At 42.5% G+C, this 19419-nt stretch overlaps 1 protein-coding gene across 9 annotated transcripts in view; it reads right to left on the bottom strand.

Annotated features, from left to right (window-relative positions):
• Nucleotides 1-73: 73 nt before the first annotated feature.
• Nucleotides 74-19419, bottom strand: part of C17H9orf153 (chromosome 17 C9orf153 homolog) — a 34610-nt gene continuing 15264 nt past the window's right edge. For 8 of the 9 annotated variants that reach the window (XM_019794994.2, XM_034646807.1, XM_034646806.1 and 5 more), the window contains 3 exons: nucleotides 5498-5588; nucleotides 3751-4258; nucleotides 74-1783 (listed from right to left, as the gene is read on the bottom strand). In XM_019794994.2, the coding sequence (XP_019650553.1) occupies nucleotides 1551-1783; nucleotides 3751-4258; nucleotides 5498-5563 (807 nt within the window). In that variant the 5' untranslated portion in view covers nucleotides 5564-5588 and the 3' untranslated portion in view covers nucleotides 74-1550. Of the gene's footprint in view, nucleotides 1784-3750; nucleotides 4259-5497; nucleotides 5589-10507; nucleotides 10566-19419 lie in introns of all 9 variants that reach the window. The other variant, XM_034646799.1, reaches the window with a different exon arrangement.

Below are 19419 nucleotides of genomic sequence, written 5' to 3' on the forward strand. Positions count from 1 at the left end.
AGCATGGAGAAGAGAGGGGGAAGCAGACTCCCTATGAGCAGGGAGCCTGAGGCAGTGCGTGAGCCCAGATCCCTGGGATCGTGACCCGAGCCCAAGGCAGATGCTTAACCAGCTGAGCCACGCAGGCGCCCCTCTTTTAAAAAATTTGTTTGAAAGGTTTCATCTTTACATAATCACTACCTCCACCGTGGGGCACGAACTTACAACCCCGAAATCAAGGGTTGCTCGCTCCTCCGACTAAGCCAGGCGCCCCAGATGGAAGCGGACTTTCTAAATAAAATACCAGCAACTTGATTCCAGAAATATATTTTAGTATCTACACAACCATTCACATATATTATTACCATTTATTTGCTCACCATTATTTCTTGCACTCCCCCTGGGTTCTTGCTAGAGTTCGTACTTTGCTCGTGGTTTGTTCAGTAAGAGATTCTGGGTGGTAAACAATTTCGGCTTTTTCATTTTTTTTAAAACGTATTTCTTTTAACCCTGCTCTTTGAGGAGCATCTGGCTGGGTGGTGAATTTCACGCTTCAGCATTTTGAGTAGGTGACACCATCACTTTCTGACATGTATTGTTAACGGAAGCTGCCCTGTCAGTCTGCCACCTGTATGTGTGCAATCCATCGCTCTCTCTTTCGTAGGCTGTGTTTTCCTTTCTCGCTTACTGTGGTGCAGTTCTGCTACGGTGCTTCTGGGGAGAGAGTTATTTTTATTTTCTTGCCAATCATTCAGTGAGGTTTTTCCATTCAAGTTTCATTCACTTCATTTCTCGAAAACTATCAGTCATTTCATTTTCAAATATCACCGTTCACCCTCTTTTCTTCTGCAACTTTCACTGGATACACTTCTAAACTTCTCATGCTACCCTCCACGATCCTTCTTCCAGGATTTACTCCTTTTGTCTTACTGTGCCACGATCTGGAAACTTCTCTCTTGGCTCTTTTTCAAGTCGTTAATCCTCTCTCTTAAGATACATCGGTATACCATTGAGATAATTTATTGAGGGTTATGATGATTATTCTTTTACTTTCAGTAATTATATGTTTCACTTTCAAGATTTCCAATTTGGTTTTTTTTCAAATCTCCCTATTCTCATTTTGTAAATGCCACTTCCTTCCTCATGTCTTTAAGCAGTTAACATATTATTTTTAAGTTCTCGGACTGATCTCTAGATCCTCAGGGATTAGTTCTTTGATTTGTTGAATTTGCCAACTTTTTTTTTTTATGATAATACACTTCTTCATGTGTATTACATTTTAAAGGGCTCTTTCAAGAGCTTGGTAGTTCTCCTTCATAGGTGCCCTTACTTTTCACGTGATCTAGATCTGCCACCCCTGGTCCAGATGGGCTTCACAGGTCCAAACCTGGTCTTATATGAGCAGATCAATCTGAATCTTGTTCTCTATATTAAGGGTTTAATTTTGGACTTTATATGAATATTGTATAGACTCAGTTCCTATGTTCCATCTGCTTCTTTACTTTTCACATATAAGTTCAATGCTCTCAAAAACAAAATCCACATCCAAAATATTTTAATAAACTACATATTTAATTTAAGAAGGAGCTGCATTTTTTTTTTGGATAATCAACTTGAGGGTAAATGACTGAAGACTTACGAACTACAGGGGGGTAAATGACACCAGGCATCTCATGGCTCCCCACAAATCTCTTCTCACTGTTGTAATTTATGTCTATGAATGAATCTGAAGTACTGTGCTTCCACGACGCAAGCCCCTTGTAGTATCTCCATTCCAGATCCCTTAGATCCATGAATTGTTTTTCTGCAAAGAATCATATTTTCAAAGAATTACATGAAGGTGTGATTTAATCTTCAGTTATTCAGAGATGCTTCATGGACAGAATGAACCTTTGATGAACTTGAGTCTCCTCCCTTCTGGTAGAAAGCTGTTTCTAGAGCTTTATAAATGAAGGGGGCACCTATGGTGTTCATGTGGTCTAAAGTCCTCTCCAAATGGGAAACTGGGTGGGCCTGGCTAACGGGGCTGGAGTGGACACTGCAGGGCCATAGCAGGTGGAGGGGCTCCCATTCAGTGCCTGGATACTAACAATGGACAAATGGAGAGATCTACAGAGCACCAAGATCAAGAGGGAGGCTAAAAGGATCTTAATGAGGGCTTAAAACAAGACAAAGACTAGTCAGAAGTGCATAGGTTGCTAATGTCATTTCTTCCAAGATGCTGGTGAAAGTCCTGGACATAAAAGGCAGAGCCTAGCTACTCTTTCAGGGCCTACCAACCTGGGGCATCACTAGTTATTACAATACCTTTAAGAAGCCAGTGAACCATGAAGGTCAGACTCTAGGGACTGGCTGGCTGACAAAATGATAGTAATACTGGGCAATAGAGGAGAGTAAAAGATGAAGTGTTGCAATACCAATTAAGAAATTACTGGATATTTTTCATATGGGTGCCTACCTGGCTTCACACATATTCCTTGAATAGACAGGATGTGTACTTGAAATTCTGCCTATAGGATTTGAGGAAATGAGGTCATGAAGACAGAGAAGAAACTCCAACCGAATCTGGAAGGCCACAAGAGAGACCTCTAGAAGTTAGGTAGCCAGGAGACAAGCCATGTATTGGGAAGAAAGGACAATTTAGCTCTTGAGGGTTGCAAAACCATAAACATCCTATCAGATATCCAAAGCCCCCAGTACTTTTTCAACAGGCTCTTTGGCAGTACTTATTGATTCCTAATACTTTCCATGCCTTTTCCTCTCTGGTCCAAGATTTACCTAATGCACTTCTGTGGATTATGTAGGCCATTCCTACATTTGCCTTGATTTCTACTTCTGCCTGGGATCCATAACACACAAAGTATGACTTTATCAGGATTTTAAACCTGCATTGGACTCTGTCAAGATATCAGTGTGGGGAATTACAGCAAAGACCGGTCCAGCATCTTAGACCAAATGTGAGCAGAGTAACCAATCCATGCCTTTGAATTTGTTCCTCTGTCTCTCCCACTACTTTTAGTATAAAAATGGTGCTGTCAAAATATTTGCTGTGCAAATATTGAGTCAAGAACCTACTTTAAATATGAGTCAAGAACCTACTTCAGAAAGGTTCAAATATTTTACTTCACTGACTTAGTCTATTTTTTTACAGCTACATAGAATGACAAATTATTACCTCCCTCAAATTAAGGAAAATGAAGATCTTGTAAGACACCTCCTTCTCATTGAAACTCATCATCATATATATTATATATTTTTAACTTTCTCTGAATAATCTTTGTTTCTTAAGGAACAGCTTCCTCTTAAAGTGTCAGAAATGAAGGGAGGAGTTTCCTCTTGTTTGTAGCAATGTATCAATAAAGAAAGGGTAAAAATTCCTGAAAAAATATCTAAAAACACCCCTCTCAACTGCACTAAAGCCAAGATACTTAAGAAAAATAAGCCATTATTCAGTAAATATTTGGCTAAGCTCATAATAGTTACGGGTGACTTAGGGTCCAAGTCTAACTAATTTTATAAAGGTTACTTTAAGTACCAAATCCATAATACTCCATTGCGAGACTGGACCTGAGATTGGACCCTGGAACATTCGAGTCTCTGTTCTCTACCTCACGTTGGCACTGTAGGCAGCCAGCACATCAGCCATGAGCCCCAGGACTGCAAGATTCCCATGGGTCGCTATTGGACTATTTCGGCTCTTGTAACCTAGGTAAACTTTGCAGTAAGATTTCCATGAATTTCCCCCCACATAGCCTCATCTGTTTAGATTACCTGGATCAACTAAGAAGTACTTAGCAATTTTGTCTTCAAAGATAAAATTTTCTGGCCTGATTCTGGAAATGCCCAGCATGCGTAATATGTTGGCACTGTGAGTCTTCTCATCTTCGGGGACGGGGAACGGTGACAAAGATTTGGAGTGATGGATGAGAATCTCATAGGGAAAAGTGTGTGCGGGTGGAGGAATCCCACACTGAAGGAGCCTCTGCTGGGATCTGGTGAGTCTCTCCACCGGAGACAGAGAGCTGGTCAACAAGCTTCGGTACAGCAGTTCGGTCATAGAGTCTGGTTTCTCCCCTTCTTTTCTCACCAGCTTGCACATGAAAACAGGCTGGAGGTCTTTTTCCCTCACACCATCAGTTCCACTGGTGAACGACATGGCATTCAGGTTTTGACTAAGCATTTTCTGTGCTTCACTAGGTGAAATACTGTGAGTTTTTAGGAGATTTGATTTCTTGCTCTCTTTATTAAAATCCTTAGCAAAAGCATACAATTCTGGCAGCTGTGGGGGAAAAAGGTGGGAAGTCATGAGATTGGATGAAAATCTAATTGTCTGGTAGACCCGCACACCACAGAACAGAAAGGATACCAAGTAACAATGAAAACAGAAGCATCTGTCTTTGGAAGATACCTCTGCCTAACGAACTCAAGTTAGTAGTGGCCATGTCGAATCTCACAGTCATTCCCAGAAAGGGGTATTATGTAGACGCATCACTTAAACCATGAAATGGGCCCATTAGACTTGGACCCTAAAGTCTGTAAGATCTTTTCAGTATTAAGTATGATGAACTGCCATGGAGAGAGAAAGAGAGCTGTGGAGGGTTGCAACCTTTGCTTTGAGTAAGGCTACATTTCTTTTAAGAAAGAAAGAGAGCCAGATAATGTAGGAATCAAGGTTGCATCCTGGTGTCCAAAGGGCTCAGAATGTTCAGGAATGCAGTGCAAAGGAAGCTATAATAGTCCTTATTCACTAGGGTATTTTACCAAAGCAAATAGTTACATTTGCGGAGTTTTGGGGAAGAGCTGTTGGCAGAGAAGACAATAAAGATTTCCTCGGGGTACCTTCCTTATCTAAAATCCTATCCTGAAGGAATAAAATCTCATTTTCTGGAGCATCTTGCCTACTAACTCCACTATTCCTAAGAAACTTCTTAGGCCATTCAATTGGAAGGACAGAAAGGTCAAAGTGAGAGCCCAAATATGTATCATTAGCCCAATGCAGTTCCCTTCTATCCTAGGCCGTTCTGGACAAGAGCAACAAATGCCAAGTGGACTAAGGTGGGTGAATGGCCTTTTCAAATGACTGCCATTATCTTGAAAACAACTTAGCTCTCGAACTTACCTACCGGCCCATGGAAGTGTTGCATTTCACTGTGACAAAAGAGCGTGAGTCAGTGAAGTGGAATGTTTATATTCCCTGGGCCCCCCAAATATGACACCGGGTATTTGGTAGCGCCAACTGTCACAATTTATTTTTATTTTTTTTTAAAGATTTTATTTATTTATTCGACAGAGATAGAGACAGCCAGCGAGAGAGGGAACACAAGCAGGGGGAGTGGGAGAGGAAGAAGCAGGCTCATAGCTGAGGAGCCCGATGTGGGGCTTGATCCCAGAACGCCGGGATCACGCCCTGAGCCGAAGGCAGACGCTTAACTGCTGTGCCACCCAGGTGCCCCAAACTGTCACAATTTTTGAAGGTCAAGTTTCCCGTGCAGAGTGTTACAGAACTGTGAGCACGTACCGAACATCTGGGAGACTCTGCCACTGTCCCGTCTTCATCGGGATTGGTGTCACTACTGAGAAACATTATGGGGGATTTTATTCTCTAATTCCTGAGAAAGCAATAGAAGAGAAGATGAAGTGAAAGATCAACAATCCAGCAAAGTACAAGGCAGGGGGGTGGGGGATGCGTAATACTTTTCACGTCCCCAGAACTTTGTAAGTGGGACACTTCTAAAATTTTATACTATTTTAAGTTTTCTTTTGTTTTCTTCTTACCCTCGGTCTATCAAATTACTCATATGCCAACCAAATATTTTCTCTGAAACACCTCAAATTCGTATATGGCATATATGCTCAGGCATTTAATATTAATTCAAAGAATCCTATATGGTTGTTTCGTATTTTTGTCTTACATGGTTTTTTTTGTCTTACCCATTTTAATAACTTCCAGTTCATCTAAAGAGAAACTCCCTTATTCCTTACCCAGGAAAAGTGCTTTTTATTTAGGAGGAAAAGGCTAATAAAACAATAACAACAATGAGCATTTTGAACTAATTTGCTTTGAGCCAAATGTGCCAGTAAGCATTTTACAGATGGAATTGTGTTTAATCCCTTTGCGAGGAGTCAGAGATGTCCGCAGAATCTTTACAACTGGTCTCATCAGTAAGTGGCAGTTCAGGATGCTCCCACATTTTTAAAAAGATTTTATTTATTTAGAGAGTGAGAGAGCAAGTGGGGGGAGGGGCACAGGGACAGGGAGACAGAATCCCAAGCAGACCCCACACTGAGTGTGAAGCCTGAGGTGGGGCTTGATCCCACCACCCTGAGACCATGACCTGAGCCAAAATTAAGAGTTGGGTGCTCAACTGACTGAGCCACGCAGGTGCCCCTGTCTGCTCCCACCTGTGACCCCGGGCTGGCTTTAGGCTTGTCTTTGGCCGGCAGCATGAGTGGGAGTGCCAGAGCCCAGGCAGTGAGCTTTGCAGCTTCACTTCACACTCTTGGAATCCCAAGTCACCACACAAAGAGGGCCAGCGACTCTTCTGGGAACCCCATGGGGAGCTGAGAGTCAGTGCCAACCACTAGACACGTATGTGAGGACATCTTGAGTCACCTGCCTGAGCAACTCCAGACAATCCCAAGTGGAGAACAACAGCCAACCAGCTAGGCCAGCCAACTCCCAATTATGGCAAATAATGAATTATAGGTGTTTCAAGACACTAAGGTTTGAGTGGACTGTTACATAGCAATAAATAGCAGATAAACCCCACAATACTTCACATTCTCGGTTTAATTTATTCCAGTGAATCCTCTGTTGGAGATACGGGAATGTATGAGGGAAAATATCTTCCTGGGTACCACTGTATCCAGACTGGTGAGGGCAATAATTGGGATGAGTATCAGAGATCAACCAAGGATACTCTTGGTGTTCGGGATGAAGTAAATCAATTAGGTTTTTCTTCTTTTCCAAGCAAAACAGAAAAACCCAGAATGAATACATTTGTATATGAATATATTTATATTCATTCTGGGTTTTTCTATTTTGCTTGGGAAGAAGGAAAAAAACTAATATATATTTGAATATATATTCATTCTGGGATATCTATCTATCTATTTATCTATCTACCTATTACTTGGATATACTTATATCCAAATATATTACAGTCACTAGTGAGTACACTATATCAATATGTATGACCCAAAAAAAGCAATATAATGCAGCATGACGATCCCCTTTCCTACATTCTCACAGTGGCTTCATAGATATGTCTACCGCTGACCAGTTAAAATAAGACTTGATTGGGTTTCCTTTTTTTTTTTTTTTTTAACTGTACTTTCCTTTTGTTAGTTCTTGCAAAGGACAATATTTCTCTAACTTGCTTCATCTAAAACCTCTCATTGTCCCCTGGGCAGCCATTACCTCTGTCTTCCAGTGGTGCCACCCACCATGAGAGGGCTGCCTTTTCCCAGGACCAATGGACAATACATTTTTCTCCCTTCTCCACCCCCTAAAGAGGGCTTGACTTTTAAGCCCCTACTATACACATATGCTAAACTTTAATCAGAATTACTGATGCAGATAAAGGATTTCCAACTTCAGTGTCCAATCCTGCAACCCTATGAACATATATTCAAAGCAATATCTGACAAATTTGTACTCATTTCATTACAATGAGATTGACAACAGGGAGTGGGACACAGGGAAGGTTAGATTCCTGGTGATTCTCTTTGCAGAATTACTATGGAGGACACCTCCCTCTTGTTGAAGGGTCAGGAAACAGAATCTTATAATAGATCACTAGCCAAAGATGCTCTTATCCACTCTAATGCTGACTTCACTAACACACTTTTCACCTAATGCCCTTGGCTGGAGTCAAGACAAGTCATTGTCTGACAATCACCAGGAATAATTCTTTTTTTTAATTTTTTTTTTATTTTTAGCAATCTCTACACCCAACATGGGGCTCAAACTCACGACCCTGAGATCAAGAGTCACATGCTCTTTTTTTTTTTTAAAGATTTTATTTATTTATTCAACAGAGATAGAGACAGCCAGTGAGAGAGGGAACACAAGCAGGGGGGACTGGGAGAGGAAGAAGCAGGCTCATAGCGGAAGAGCCTGATGTGGGGCTCGATCCCGTAAGGCTGGCCGGGATCACGCCCTGAGCCGAAGGCAGACGCTTAACCGCTGTGCCACCCAGGTGCCCCAAGAGTCACATGCTCTTCTGACTGAGCCAGTCAGACACCCCCCAAAATTGAATTCTTGAAGGCAATATTGACTTCTTAATCATCAATTCTAATGTAGTTCTTACAGTCCTCATTTTTATCCATCTCAACTCTTATTCGTTTATTTATTTTTTTTTAAAGTAGGCTCTATGACCAGTGCAGAGCCCCATGTGGGGGCTCAATCTCATGACCCTGAGATCAAGAGTCAGATGCTTAATCTACTGAGCCACCCAGAATGAAGTTGGACCCCTACCTCAATCCATGCATTGAAATTAACATAAAATGGATCATGGACCTGAACGTAAGGGGTAAAACTATAAAATTCTTATAAGGGGGAAGCTGGGTGGCTCAGTCAGTTAAGCGTCTGCCGTCAGCTCAGGTCATAATCCCAGGGTTCTGGGATCAGTCCCACATTGGGCTCCCTGCTCAACGAGGAGCCTACTTCTCCCTCTGTCCCTCCCTCTGCTCACACTCACTCTCTCTCTCTCTATCAAATAAATAAATAAATAAATAGATAAATAAATAAATAAATAAATAAATAAATATAAAATCTTTTAAAAAATATAAAACTGTAAAAACATGGGAGTAAATTTTCACAATCTTGGGTTAGGCAGTGGTTTCTTGGATACAACACCAAATGCACAAGCAAAAGAATAATACAATAGATAAATTGGAACTTCATCAATTAAAATTTCTGTGCTTCCAAAGATACCCTGACAAAACTGAAAAGACAACTCACAGAATGGGAGAAAATGTTTGTAAATCATGCATCTGACAAGTGACTTGTGTCCAGAATGTACAAAGAACACTTACAACTCCACAACACAGAGACAAATAACTTGATTTAAAAATGGGCAACAGATTTGAATAGAGATTTCTGCAAAGAAGATATACACATGACTGATAAACATGTGAAGAGATACTCAACATCATGAACACCAGGAAAGTGCAAACTTAAGCCACAATAAGATATCTTTCACTCCCACTAGGATGGCTATAATAAAGACAGATAATAACGGGGCAACTGAGGGGCTCATTCCTTAAGTGTCTGCCTTCGGCTCAGGTCATAATCCCAGGGTCCTGGGATTGAGTCCCACATTGGGCTCCCTGCTCAGCAGGAAGCCTGTTTCTCCCTCTTCCACTCCCTCTGCTTGTGTTCCCTCTCTCACTGTCTCTCTCTCTCTGTCAAATAAATAAAATCTTTTTTTAAAAAAAGACAGATAATAACAAGTGTTGGCAAGGATTTAGAGAAATTGGAACCATCACATGTTGGTGGGAATAATCTTCAACAAAGCAGGAAAGAGTATCCAATGGGAAAAAGACAGTCTCTTCAACAAATAATGTTGGGAAAACAGGACAGCAATATGCAAAAGAATGAAACTGGACCAGTTTCTTACACCATACACAAAAATAAACTCAAAATGGATTAAAGACCTAAATATGGACTAAAACCATAAATATCCTTATATTAGTTTTATATTAGTATCCAAAATATACAAAGAACTTATGCAACTCAACACCCAAAAACCAAATAATCCAATTTAAACATGGGCAGAAGACATTCACAGACAGTTCTCCAAGGAAGACATGCAGATGGCCAACAGACACATGGAAAGATGCTCATCATCACTGATCACCAGGGAAACACAAATCAAAACTACAACATCACCTCACACAAGAATGGCTAAAATCAACAACACAAGAAACAACAGGTGTTGACAAGGATGTGGAGAAAAAGGAACCGTCTTGCACTGTTGGTGGGAATGCACACTGGTGCGGCCACTCTGGAAAACAGTATGGAGGTTCCTCATAACATTAAAAATAGCGCTACCCTATGATCCAGCAATCACACTACTAGGTATTTACCCCCAAAATACAAAAATACTAATTCGAAGGGATACACGCACCCTTATGTTTATAGCAGCAGTATTTACAATAGCCAAGATGTGGAAGCAGCCCAAGTGTTCATCAGCTGATGAACGGATAAAGATGCGGTATATGTATACACAATGGAATATTCTTTAGCCACAAAAAAGAATGAAATCTTGTCATTTGCAACAACATGGATGGAACTAGGGACTATAATGCAAAGTGAAATGAGTCAGTAAGGAAAAGACAAAGACCGTATGATTTCACTCATGTGGAATGCAAGAAACAAAACAAACGAGCAAAGGGGGGGGGAAGGGAGAGAGACAAACCAAGAAATAGACTCTTAATTATAAAGAACAAACTGATGGTTATCAGACAGGAGGTGGGGTGGGGGGAGGGGGAAACAGGTGATGGGTATCAAGGGTATACTTACCATGATAAGCACTGAGTAACGTATAGGATTGCTGAATCGCTATATTGGACACCTGAAACTAATAAAAACTTGTTTCCTCATTAAACGAACACGTGAAATAGTGGAACCATAAGCACAATATGATCATATATATATAATTATATATAATATATATTAATATATATTATATATATATATTATAGAAGCTTATATATTCACTGTAAAATCTCAAAAGATATATCCCAACAGAGGTAGTCCCCAGGAGTTTGGGTTAGAGTGTAACTTTTACTGTTCCCATTTGAAAATTTTTCTTTCATGAATTATTACAATAAAAAATGAAAGCATTCTCAGTTGGATGACAGGAGTGATGTTACAGACAACAGAGAGGTGTGTATAAATGTATTTTCAAACACATGCAATAGAGCGTTACATAGAATAGAAGACAAATGGGAAACAAGCTAAACGTCCAATGCTGAGCTCATAACCTAACAAATTCAGAAAAATCATTGTTATATAGAAATATTTAATAACAGGAAAGTTATTAAGCAAAAAGATTCTAAAAAGGATATTGTGATATGACCCTGTTTCATTAAAAAATCATGTATGGTTCACCTAAAAACCTTTAAGAAAAAATTTTTTTTTTTTTTTTTTTTTTTTTTATTTTTTTATAAGACAGAGATAGAGACAGCCAGCGAGAGAGGGAACACAAGCAGGGGGAGTGGGAGAGGAAGAAGCAGGCTCATAGCAGAGGAGCCTGACGTGGGGCTCGATCCCATAACGCCGGGATCACGCCCTGAGCCGAAGGCAGACGCTTAACCGCTCTGCCACCCAGGCGCCCCAAGAAAAAATTTTTAATATTTATTTTAGAAAGAGAGAGAGAGAGAGAGCGAGCACGCAGGGCAGGGGGCGCAGGGGAAGAGGGAGAGAGAATCTTTTTTTTTTTTTTAATTTTATTTATTTATTTGACAGAGATAGAGACAGCCAGCGAGAGAGGGAACACAAGCAGGGGGAGTGGGAGAGGAAGAAGCAGGCTCATAGCAGAAGAGCCTGACGTGGGGCTCGATCCCAGAACGCCGGGATCACGCCCTGAGCCGAAGGCAGACGCTTAACCACTGTGCCACCCAGGCGCCCCAGGGAGGGAGAATCTTGAGCCAACTCCCCCAGCGGAAATCAAGAGTCAGATGCTTAACGGACTGAGCCACCCAGGCTCCCATTCACCTAAAAATCTTAACAGTAGCTCTATGTGTAGCATTGATTTAGGATCATTTGTATTCCTTCTTAGGATTCTTTGTGCTCTATGCATTTTACAATAAGCATTTATTTTGCAATTAAAAGAACATTTGAAGGTCAGTATTAGGAAAATAAAGAAATGGCTAGAGGCAGTTATCTGTGGAAAATGCACATCATGGGGGACTGCTCATAATGTCTGGCAGAGGAGTTAGGGCAGGGGATCCAGGGAAGATAGCTCCTGGTGTCGCCGACAGCTCAGCCGACAGCTGAAGGGGCAGGTCTCTAATTCAAAAGCAAAGAAAAGATCAGTGATTACCTAGGGCTGCAGGTGGGAGCTGGGAGTGAATGCAAACCTACACCAGGTTTCTTTTGGGGACCATAGAAAAGTTCTCCTGGTGGGCCCGGGCTTTCTGCTGGGGGTTCGGGGCGGGGGCGGGGTGGGCTGTGGCCTGGGGACAGTGGCGCCCCGCTGAGCGAGCCCCACCCGCTCCCTGCTGGCCCGCCCTGGGCGCCGTGCGCCCCCTCTGCGCTCGTGCTTCAGAAACTCCAGCCTGGGAGGATGGTTGCATTCCTTGTGTGTCATTCCGATTCTGCTCCCGATCGACAAAAAAATCCCTGGAGCCAGACATAAACCCTTTGTTAGTCATCTGTGGCCTAGAAAAGCTGTAGGAGAACCCCGGACAAAAACAAAGGCGAAGTAGAAGGCTGCAGGCATAAATGGATTACCAACAGAAGGATCAACGCAATCCCCAATAAAAAGAGACTAAAGTGATGGTTCCACAGGATCTCATTGTTTTTAAAATGGACCTGATAAGGGGGTCTGAGAACCAGCTTAGCGGTTAAGTCTGCCTTGCTCTCAGGTCAGGATCCCTGGGTCCTGGGATGGAGCCCCTGAGCAGCCCCTCTCAGTGGGGAGTCTGCTTCTCCCTCTGCCCTTCAACCGGCTGGTTCTCTCTCTCTCTCTCTCTCTCTCTCTCTCTCTCTCTCGTTATTTCCCTCTCAAATAAATAAATAAATAAAATCTTTCTAAATAAATGCAAGGAAAAGTTCTAAAATCAGATTCGTGATGGTTGAACAACTCTGTAAATGTATTAAAAGTCACTGACTTGTGTACTAAAAGGAATACATTTTATTGTAAATAAATTATACCCCCAATAAAGCTGTTTTTAAAAAGGAAACAAATGAAAAGACAGAACTCCCCAAATGGGTCAATTATATTGTGACCTGCTTGAAGAAAAACCGTATTAACAGATGGGCAGTGGTCTGCATGGTGCCTGTAGAAGGGAACCTGGGTGGTTGCAATTTTACAGCAGCATTTGGGCTCAGCATATGTGATGATGGAGTAGGTCAGTGCTCTGAGCTGTGTCCTAGAGCTAACAGAAGTACCGGGGCATACAAATTGAGGGTACTGACCATTAGTAATGGCTATGAATACTGGCTAAGTGTTTGGCGAACACTTACTCTGTGTGCCAGACATGGTCCTAAGAACTTGAATGAATTATTCCATATAATCCTCTCAACAGCTCTTTGACATAAATATAATTATAATCTCCATTTTACAGATCAGGAAGTTGAGGTATAGAGAGAACCCCAACATAACGGGATTAGAAGTAATAAATCTGGGATTTAACCAAGCAGTCCTAATTCAGAACTTCAGAATATTTTTTTTAAATATTTTTTTTTAAAGATTTTATTTATTTATTTGACAGAGATAGAGACAGCCAGCGAGAGAGGAAACACAAGCAGGGGGAGTGGGAGAGGAAGAAGCAGGCTCATAGCGAGGAGCCTGATGTGGGGCTCGATCCCATAACGCCGGGATCACGCCCTGAGCCAAAGGCAGACGCTTAACCGCTGTGCCACCCAGGTGCCCCAGAACTTCAGAATATTTTTAAAAATTTTTTAAAATTATTTTTTTAAGTAAACTCTACCCCCCAACGTGGGTCTCAAACTCATGACTCTGAGATCAAGAGTTGCATGCTCTACCCACTGAGCCAGCCAGGTGCCCCCAAGAAACTAGATTTTTAGGGATTATGCTATTGTCCATAAATATGATCTTGTCACACATGCATTTTTCAGTGTGTTTTTATCTGCTTTTCCTTTTTGCTCCTTCCCCTTTCCACTACCTTCTTTCATTAACCCCTTCATCAGGTAACCTGTATAATTAAGTTTATGTTTCTCTGTGCTTATATATCCTATATTGCCATATATGCACACTCATGCATATAAAAGATTCATGGTAATTGTTTACAGAACTGAGAACACATTTTGCATCTTGTTCTTTCACTAACGATTTCTCATGAAAAGTCCACCAACTCATTCAGTGTGCCTCTGGCCATTATGGTTGTTCCCTTACATTATTTCTACAAGACTATGTTCTAATTTCTGCTTCAACCCTATAATTCAATGTGCTCTCCCCCAGCCCTGGCAGTGAGAAGATACCATGAGAAAATTGAGACTCCTTGCTCCAGGTTTTGCGTAGAGCTGACCTGCCTGGGGGCATCTATCCCTTCTTCTCCAGGTGGGGGAGCCCCATTTATTTCCGGGTAGCAGCTATGGCTTTGTTTTGGTTGTGGAAGGGAGACAACAGTGGCTCTGCTGCTGTGGGGACAGATTCTAATGAGTCAGGACTCTTCTCAGCCTTGGGCCATCCATGAGGGCTTATTTTAAAATACAGTTGATCCTTGAACAACGCAAGGATTAGGGGTGCTGACTTACCACATGGTGGAAAATCCTTGTGTAACCTGTGACTCCTTGAAAAACTTAACTACTAAGAGCTTACTGTTGACCAAAAGCCTTATCAAAAACTATCAGTTGAGGGGCGCCTGGGTGGCACAGCGGTTAAGCGTCTGCCTTCGGCTCAGGGCGTGATCCCAGCGTTACGGGATCGAGCCCCACATCAGGCTCCTCCGCTATAAGCCTGCTTCTTCCTCTCCCACTCCCCCTGCTTGTGTTCCCTCTCTCGCTGGCTGTCTCTATCTCTGTTGAATAAATAAAATCTTAAAAAAAAAAAACTAACAGTTGATTAACACAGATTTTGTATGTTCTGTCTATTATAGACTGTATTCTTAAAATAAAATAAGCTAGAGAAAAGAAAATCATAAGGAAGAGAAAAATACATTCACAGCACTGTACTGTATTTATATTTTAAAAAAATCCTCATTTGCAATGACATGGATGGAACTGGAGGGTACTATGCTAAGTGAAGTAAGTCAGAGAAAGACAAATACCATACGATTACACTCACAGGTGGAATTTAAGGAACAAAACAGATGAACACAGGGGAAGGAAAGGAAAAATAAAATAAGATGAAAATTGAGAGGAAGGCAAACCATAAGAGACGCTGAACTATAGGAGACAAGCTGAGGGTTGCTGGAGGCGAGAGGTGATGGGCATTAAGGAGGGCACTTGATGGAATGAGCACTGGATATTATAGGCAACTGATGAACCACTAAACTCTACCCCTGAAACTAATAGTACACTATATGTTAACTAAATTGAATTCAAGTAAAAAAATTTTTAAAAATCTGCATATAAGGGGATGCACACAATTCAAACTCATGGTGTTCAAGGGTCAACTGTATAGTGTATTACTGGAAAATCTGAGGCGAAGGCCAACAGACCAGGAGACGACCGCCATTGAAAAGACAGTTACTCACAGTTCCCAAGAGGGAGCTTGCCATGCCTGGGGGACCACACCTGGAAGCACCAGGTGGGGGCTGGAAATGTGAGCCAGTGCCCCTGCTGGTTTCTGCAGGAAGGAACTGGTGGGACAGGACCAGCAGGTTCAGAAATGAGTTTGAATAGTTTCAGCAGGCTCTGGGCCCTGGGGGCTGTCCCCTGGTGTCTGACACCTGGCCCTGGGTCATAGGGCAGGTGGGTAGTGGCTCAGAGGGTGAGAGCCTGATGGAGGAGGTGGTTGGGGGTTGGGATGGGTTGGTTTGCATCGGAAAGGCACACTCACAGACAGGTGGTTTACTGGCTCAAGGAATTGGTTAACCCAGAGAGGGCCAGTCCCTGCAGGGGCCAGCAAGGCCTCGGATGGGAAAGTGTCAGAATAGAGAAACTACAAGAGGAGGCTGACGCAGGGTCTCATTACAGTAGCATTGTTCGTCCTCCGCAGGCTACAGGGGAGCTATCTGTTCATGGAGATAGGACTTGTTTCCCTACTTAGTATGAATAGAGAGACTAAATTAGGAACAACAATAATACCCACCTAATAACTTGTATTGTAAGGATTATTACTGTTGGTTCTATTATTGGTTTTTACTATCTGGCTTCAGTAGTGAGGGGAGGAACTTGGATTTCCTTGAAAAACAGGTGTTCGTTTGTTTTTTTAATTGTCTAAATAGGCATTTAAATACTTGTCACTATCGAATACTTGGAGCAAGAAGTCTCCAAGGATGTACTTTCCATCCCTGTCCTCAAGGATATACTAGCAGAAATAATTCATATGCAATCACTTTATAAGGGCCATGCAAAGGTGTGGGTTTAAAGGTATTACTTTAGGGGCGCCTGGCTGGCTCAGTGGGTGGAGCATGTGACTCTTGATCTCGGGATTGTGAGTTCAAACCCCAGGCTGGGTGCCGAGATTGCTTAAAAATAAAATTCTGGGGCACCTGGGTGGCTCAGGTGGTTGAACAACCAACGCTTGATTTCGGCTCAGGTCAGGATCTTTGCACCCCCCCCACCCCTGATCGTATGCACATGCCCTCTCTCTCTCTCTAATTAAAAAATAAACAAATAAAATCTTTAAAAAAAAATAAAAAATAAAGGTATTACTTTATCTTCACACAAATCTGTTCTTTTTTGCCCAGGGAGCCTGACGGCGCCGTCCTGCCACCAGGTGGCGCTCACTGGAAGTTTTTGTCCACTATTTCCTACTTTTTTTTTCTCAATCCTTCCTTCCTTCTTGACTGAGTTTTTGCCTGTAAAACAGCATTAATCCAGCAACATTTAGTGTTCATAATGTGTCGGGTACAGGACTAGGCCTTAGGAATACGAAGGCAAATGAAGGGTAAATAATAAGGAAAAAAATTTGAAACATTTACAAATACTTCATTGAACACCTGTTCTTACGCAGGCACAGCTTCGGCCCTGGGGATAGATACACTGACAAGCAAAACAAACATTTCTTTTTTTTTTTTTTAAAGATTTTTAAATTTATTTATTCGACAGAGATAGAGACAGCCAGCGAGAGAGGAAACACAAGTAGGGGGAGTGGGAGAGGAAGAAGCAGGCTCATAGCGGAGGAGCCTGATGTGGGGCTCAATCCCACAACGCCGGGATCACGCCCTGAGCCGAAGGCTGACGCTTAACCGCTGTGCCACCCAGGCACCCCAAAACAAACATTTCTTGAGGCGTTTACATGCCAGCAAGGGGGGGCACACAGAAAATCATTATAGCTAATAAATGAATTAGTGAGTTTGAAAATCAGAGTGCTCTAAAGGAAGCAAAATATAACAGGGTCAAGGGGGACTGGGACTGCTGGGGGACCGGATGTACCTTTAAATAGGGTGGTCGGGGTGGACCTCATTGGGAAGGTGACATCTGAGAAAGACTTGTAGGAGGTGAGAGCCCTGAGAAGAACTGGGGGGAAAGTCTTCCAGGCAGAGGCCAGCCAGGGTAAGGACCATGTGCTTGGCTTTCTGGAGGAAGAGCAGGCTTTAAAAGCAATGGAACATGGGAGTGAGGGGAAGAGGGCAGCGAGGAGGGAGGAGGGCCCTGACGTCATGATCCCCTGGGGCCCTGAGGCAGATATGGACTTTGGCTTTCCCCAGAGGGCACCGGGGAGCCCCTGCAGGCTCTGACTTACATTTGTAAAAGAGTACTCTGGCTGCTGTTTGGAGAAACATAGCTAAAACATGTTCTGTAAATGTTAATTGTACAATGATTCCAGATGTATAAAAATAAAGCCAAATATGTATTTAATGTAGCAGACAAATATTTTTTGTATTTAAAGCGGATATATGAACACAGTTGTCAATTTGTGGCAAATCATCTAGAAGGACATGTACCGATTTCAACAGAAGAGAGGTAATAGGAAGGGGATGGAGGGGAGATTTGCTCTCCATTCTTTATCAATAGTGTGGATTTTGCTTGAAGTGTTTTATAAGGTAAGCATATATTCCTTTTGTAAAGTCAAAACAATTCTCTTAGGACATGGCTGACTTCCTGTCTTGAGGAGAAAGTGGCACATAAGGGAAAGAAAGATAATTTTATGTCTTCTTGTAGCTAGAGTTACTCATGTGCTGTCACAGGATAGGCCCTTTTGAGGATATTTGAAACAATATTTGCAACAGTTCTTAACTCTCAAAAGTTTTTTTTTTTTTGGGAGAGAAAGGGAGTGTGTGCACAACCGGGGGTGGGGGTGGGGGGCGGTGCAGGGCAGAGGGAGAGGAAGAATCTGAAGTAGGCTCCACACCCAGCATACAGCCTGACCTGGGGCTTGATTTTAGGACCCTGAGATCATGACCTGAGCTGAAACCGAGAGTTGGACGCCCAACTGACTGAGCCACCCAGGTGCTCCACGAATATTTTTTGATATAAAACTGGGCACATAGAATTTTCTCTCTCCTTCTTGAACCCAACAAGATGACAAGAAAGGAGTTAGTTGTTAAGCATAAACTTACTACTACAACAAAACAGCAAAGGAAACACTCATGAGGGGAGCCATGAAGTGGTCTTACAGAAGGAACATTTGGTTTTGCAAACACCAGCTCTCCATCACAGGTACCTCACAGGGGAAATGTGCACAGGGCAGAACAGGGGGGTGGCAGCAGTTAAGTGTTCGGAGTTCCCTGAGAGTGTCTGCGCAGGCCTCCTCGTGGGGACATGCTGTCCGGGCTCCCTAAGCCTCTCTGACCCTTCACCGTACTCCAATAGCCTGACAAAGGTCGCAAAAACCACCTTCAGCCAAGTCTCTTCTCCTGAATCGAGCAATCAAGTTCCAGGTTCACTTTCTCAAATGCACCCAGCCCCAACTCCCTACATCATCCGTAGGCCTTCGTACTAATAACCAGTCCTTACACCACACGCCTTGCATGATAACTACTGTGTTGTATCAACTTCACACTTTAACATCTCTGAAAAGCAGGATGTGGGGTCTCCCAGTTGATGGTGGCCCGGCGGCTGTCAAGACTATTCTCACGGCCTGTGCTTGTGTGAAATTGGACATGGCTGTTGATGTTGTTCAGCCTGATGTTGTTGAACAGCTGTTGTTCATTCACCTAAATCCTATGCATTATGGTAGCACAGGCTGCATTTAATTACTATTGGAGGGCCCCTGGGTGGCTCAGTAGGTTAAGTGGCTGCCTTTGGATCAGGTCATGATCCCAGGCATCATCCAGCTCACTGCTCAGCGGGGTATCTGCTTCTCCCTCTGCTCCTCCCTCTGCTCTCCCCCCAACTCATGCGCAACTCTCTCTCTCAAATAAATAAATACAAATTTTTAAGAAGTAATTATTGCTTGAGTGTTTTTCTCGGTCTGCTCTGTCCAATATGGTAGCCACTAGCTACGTGTGGCCATGGAGCGCTTGGTATGTGACTAGTCCAAATGGAGATGTGCTGTGGTACAAAATAAGAAGCAAAATAGCTCATTAAGGATTTGTATGTTGGTTATATGCTGAAATTATGTTATTTCAGATACACTAGGTTAAATGAAATAGTTTAAAATTATTTTTGCCTATTTCTTTTACTTTCCAAAT

The sequence above is a fragment of the Ailuropoda melanoleuca genome, chromosome 17 (genome assembly GCF_002007445.2).
Source record: "Ailuropoda melanoleuca isolate Jingjing chromosome 17, ASM200744v2, whole genome shotgun sequence".
NCBI lineage: Eukaryota > Metazoa > Chordata > Mammalia > Carnivora > Ursidae > Ailuropoda > Ailuropoda melanoleuca.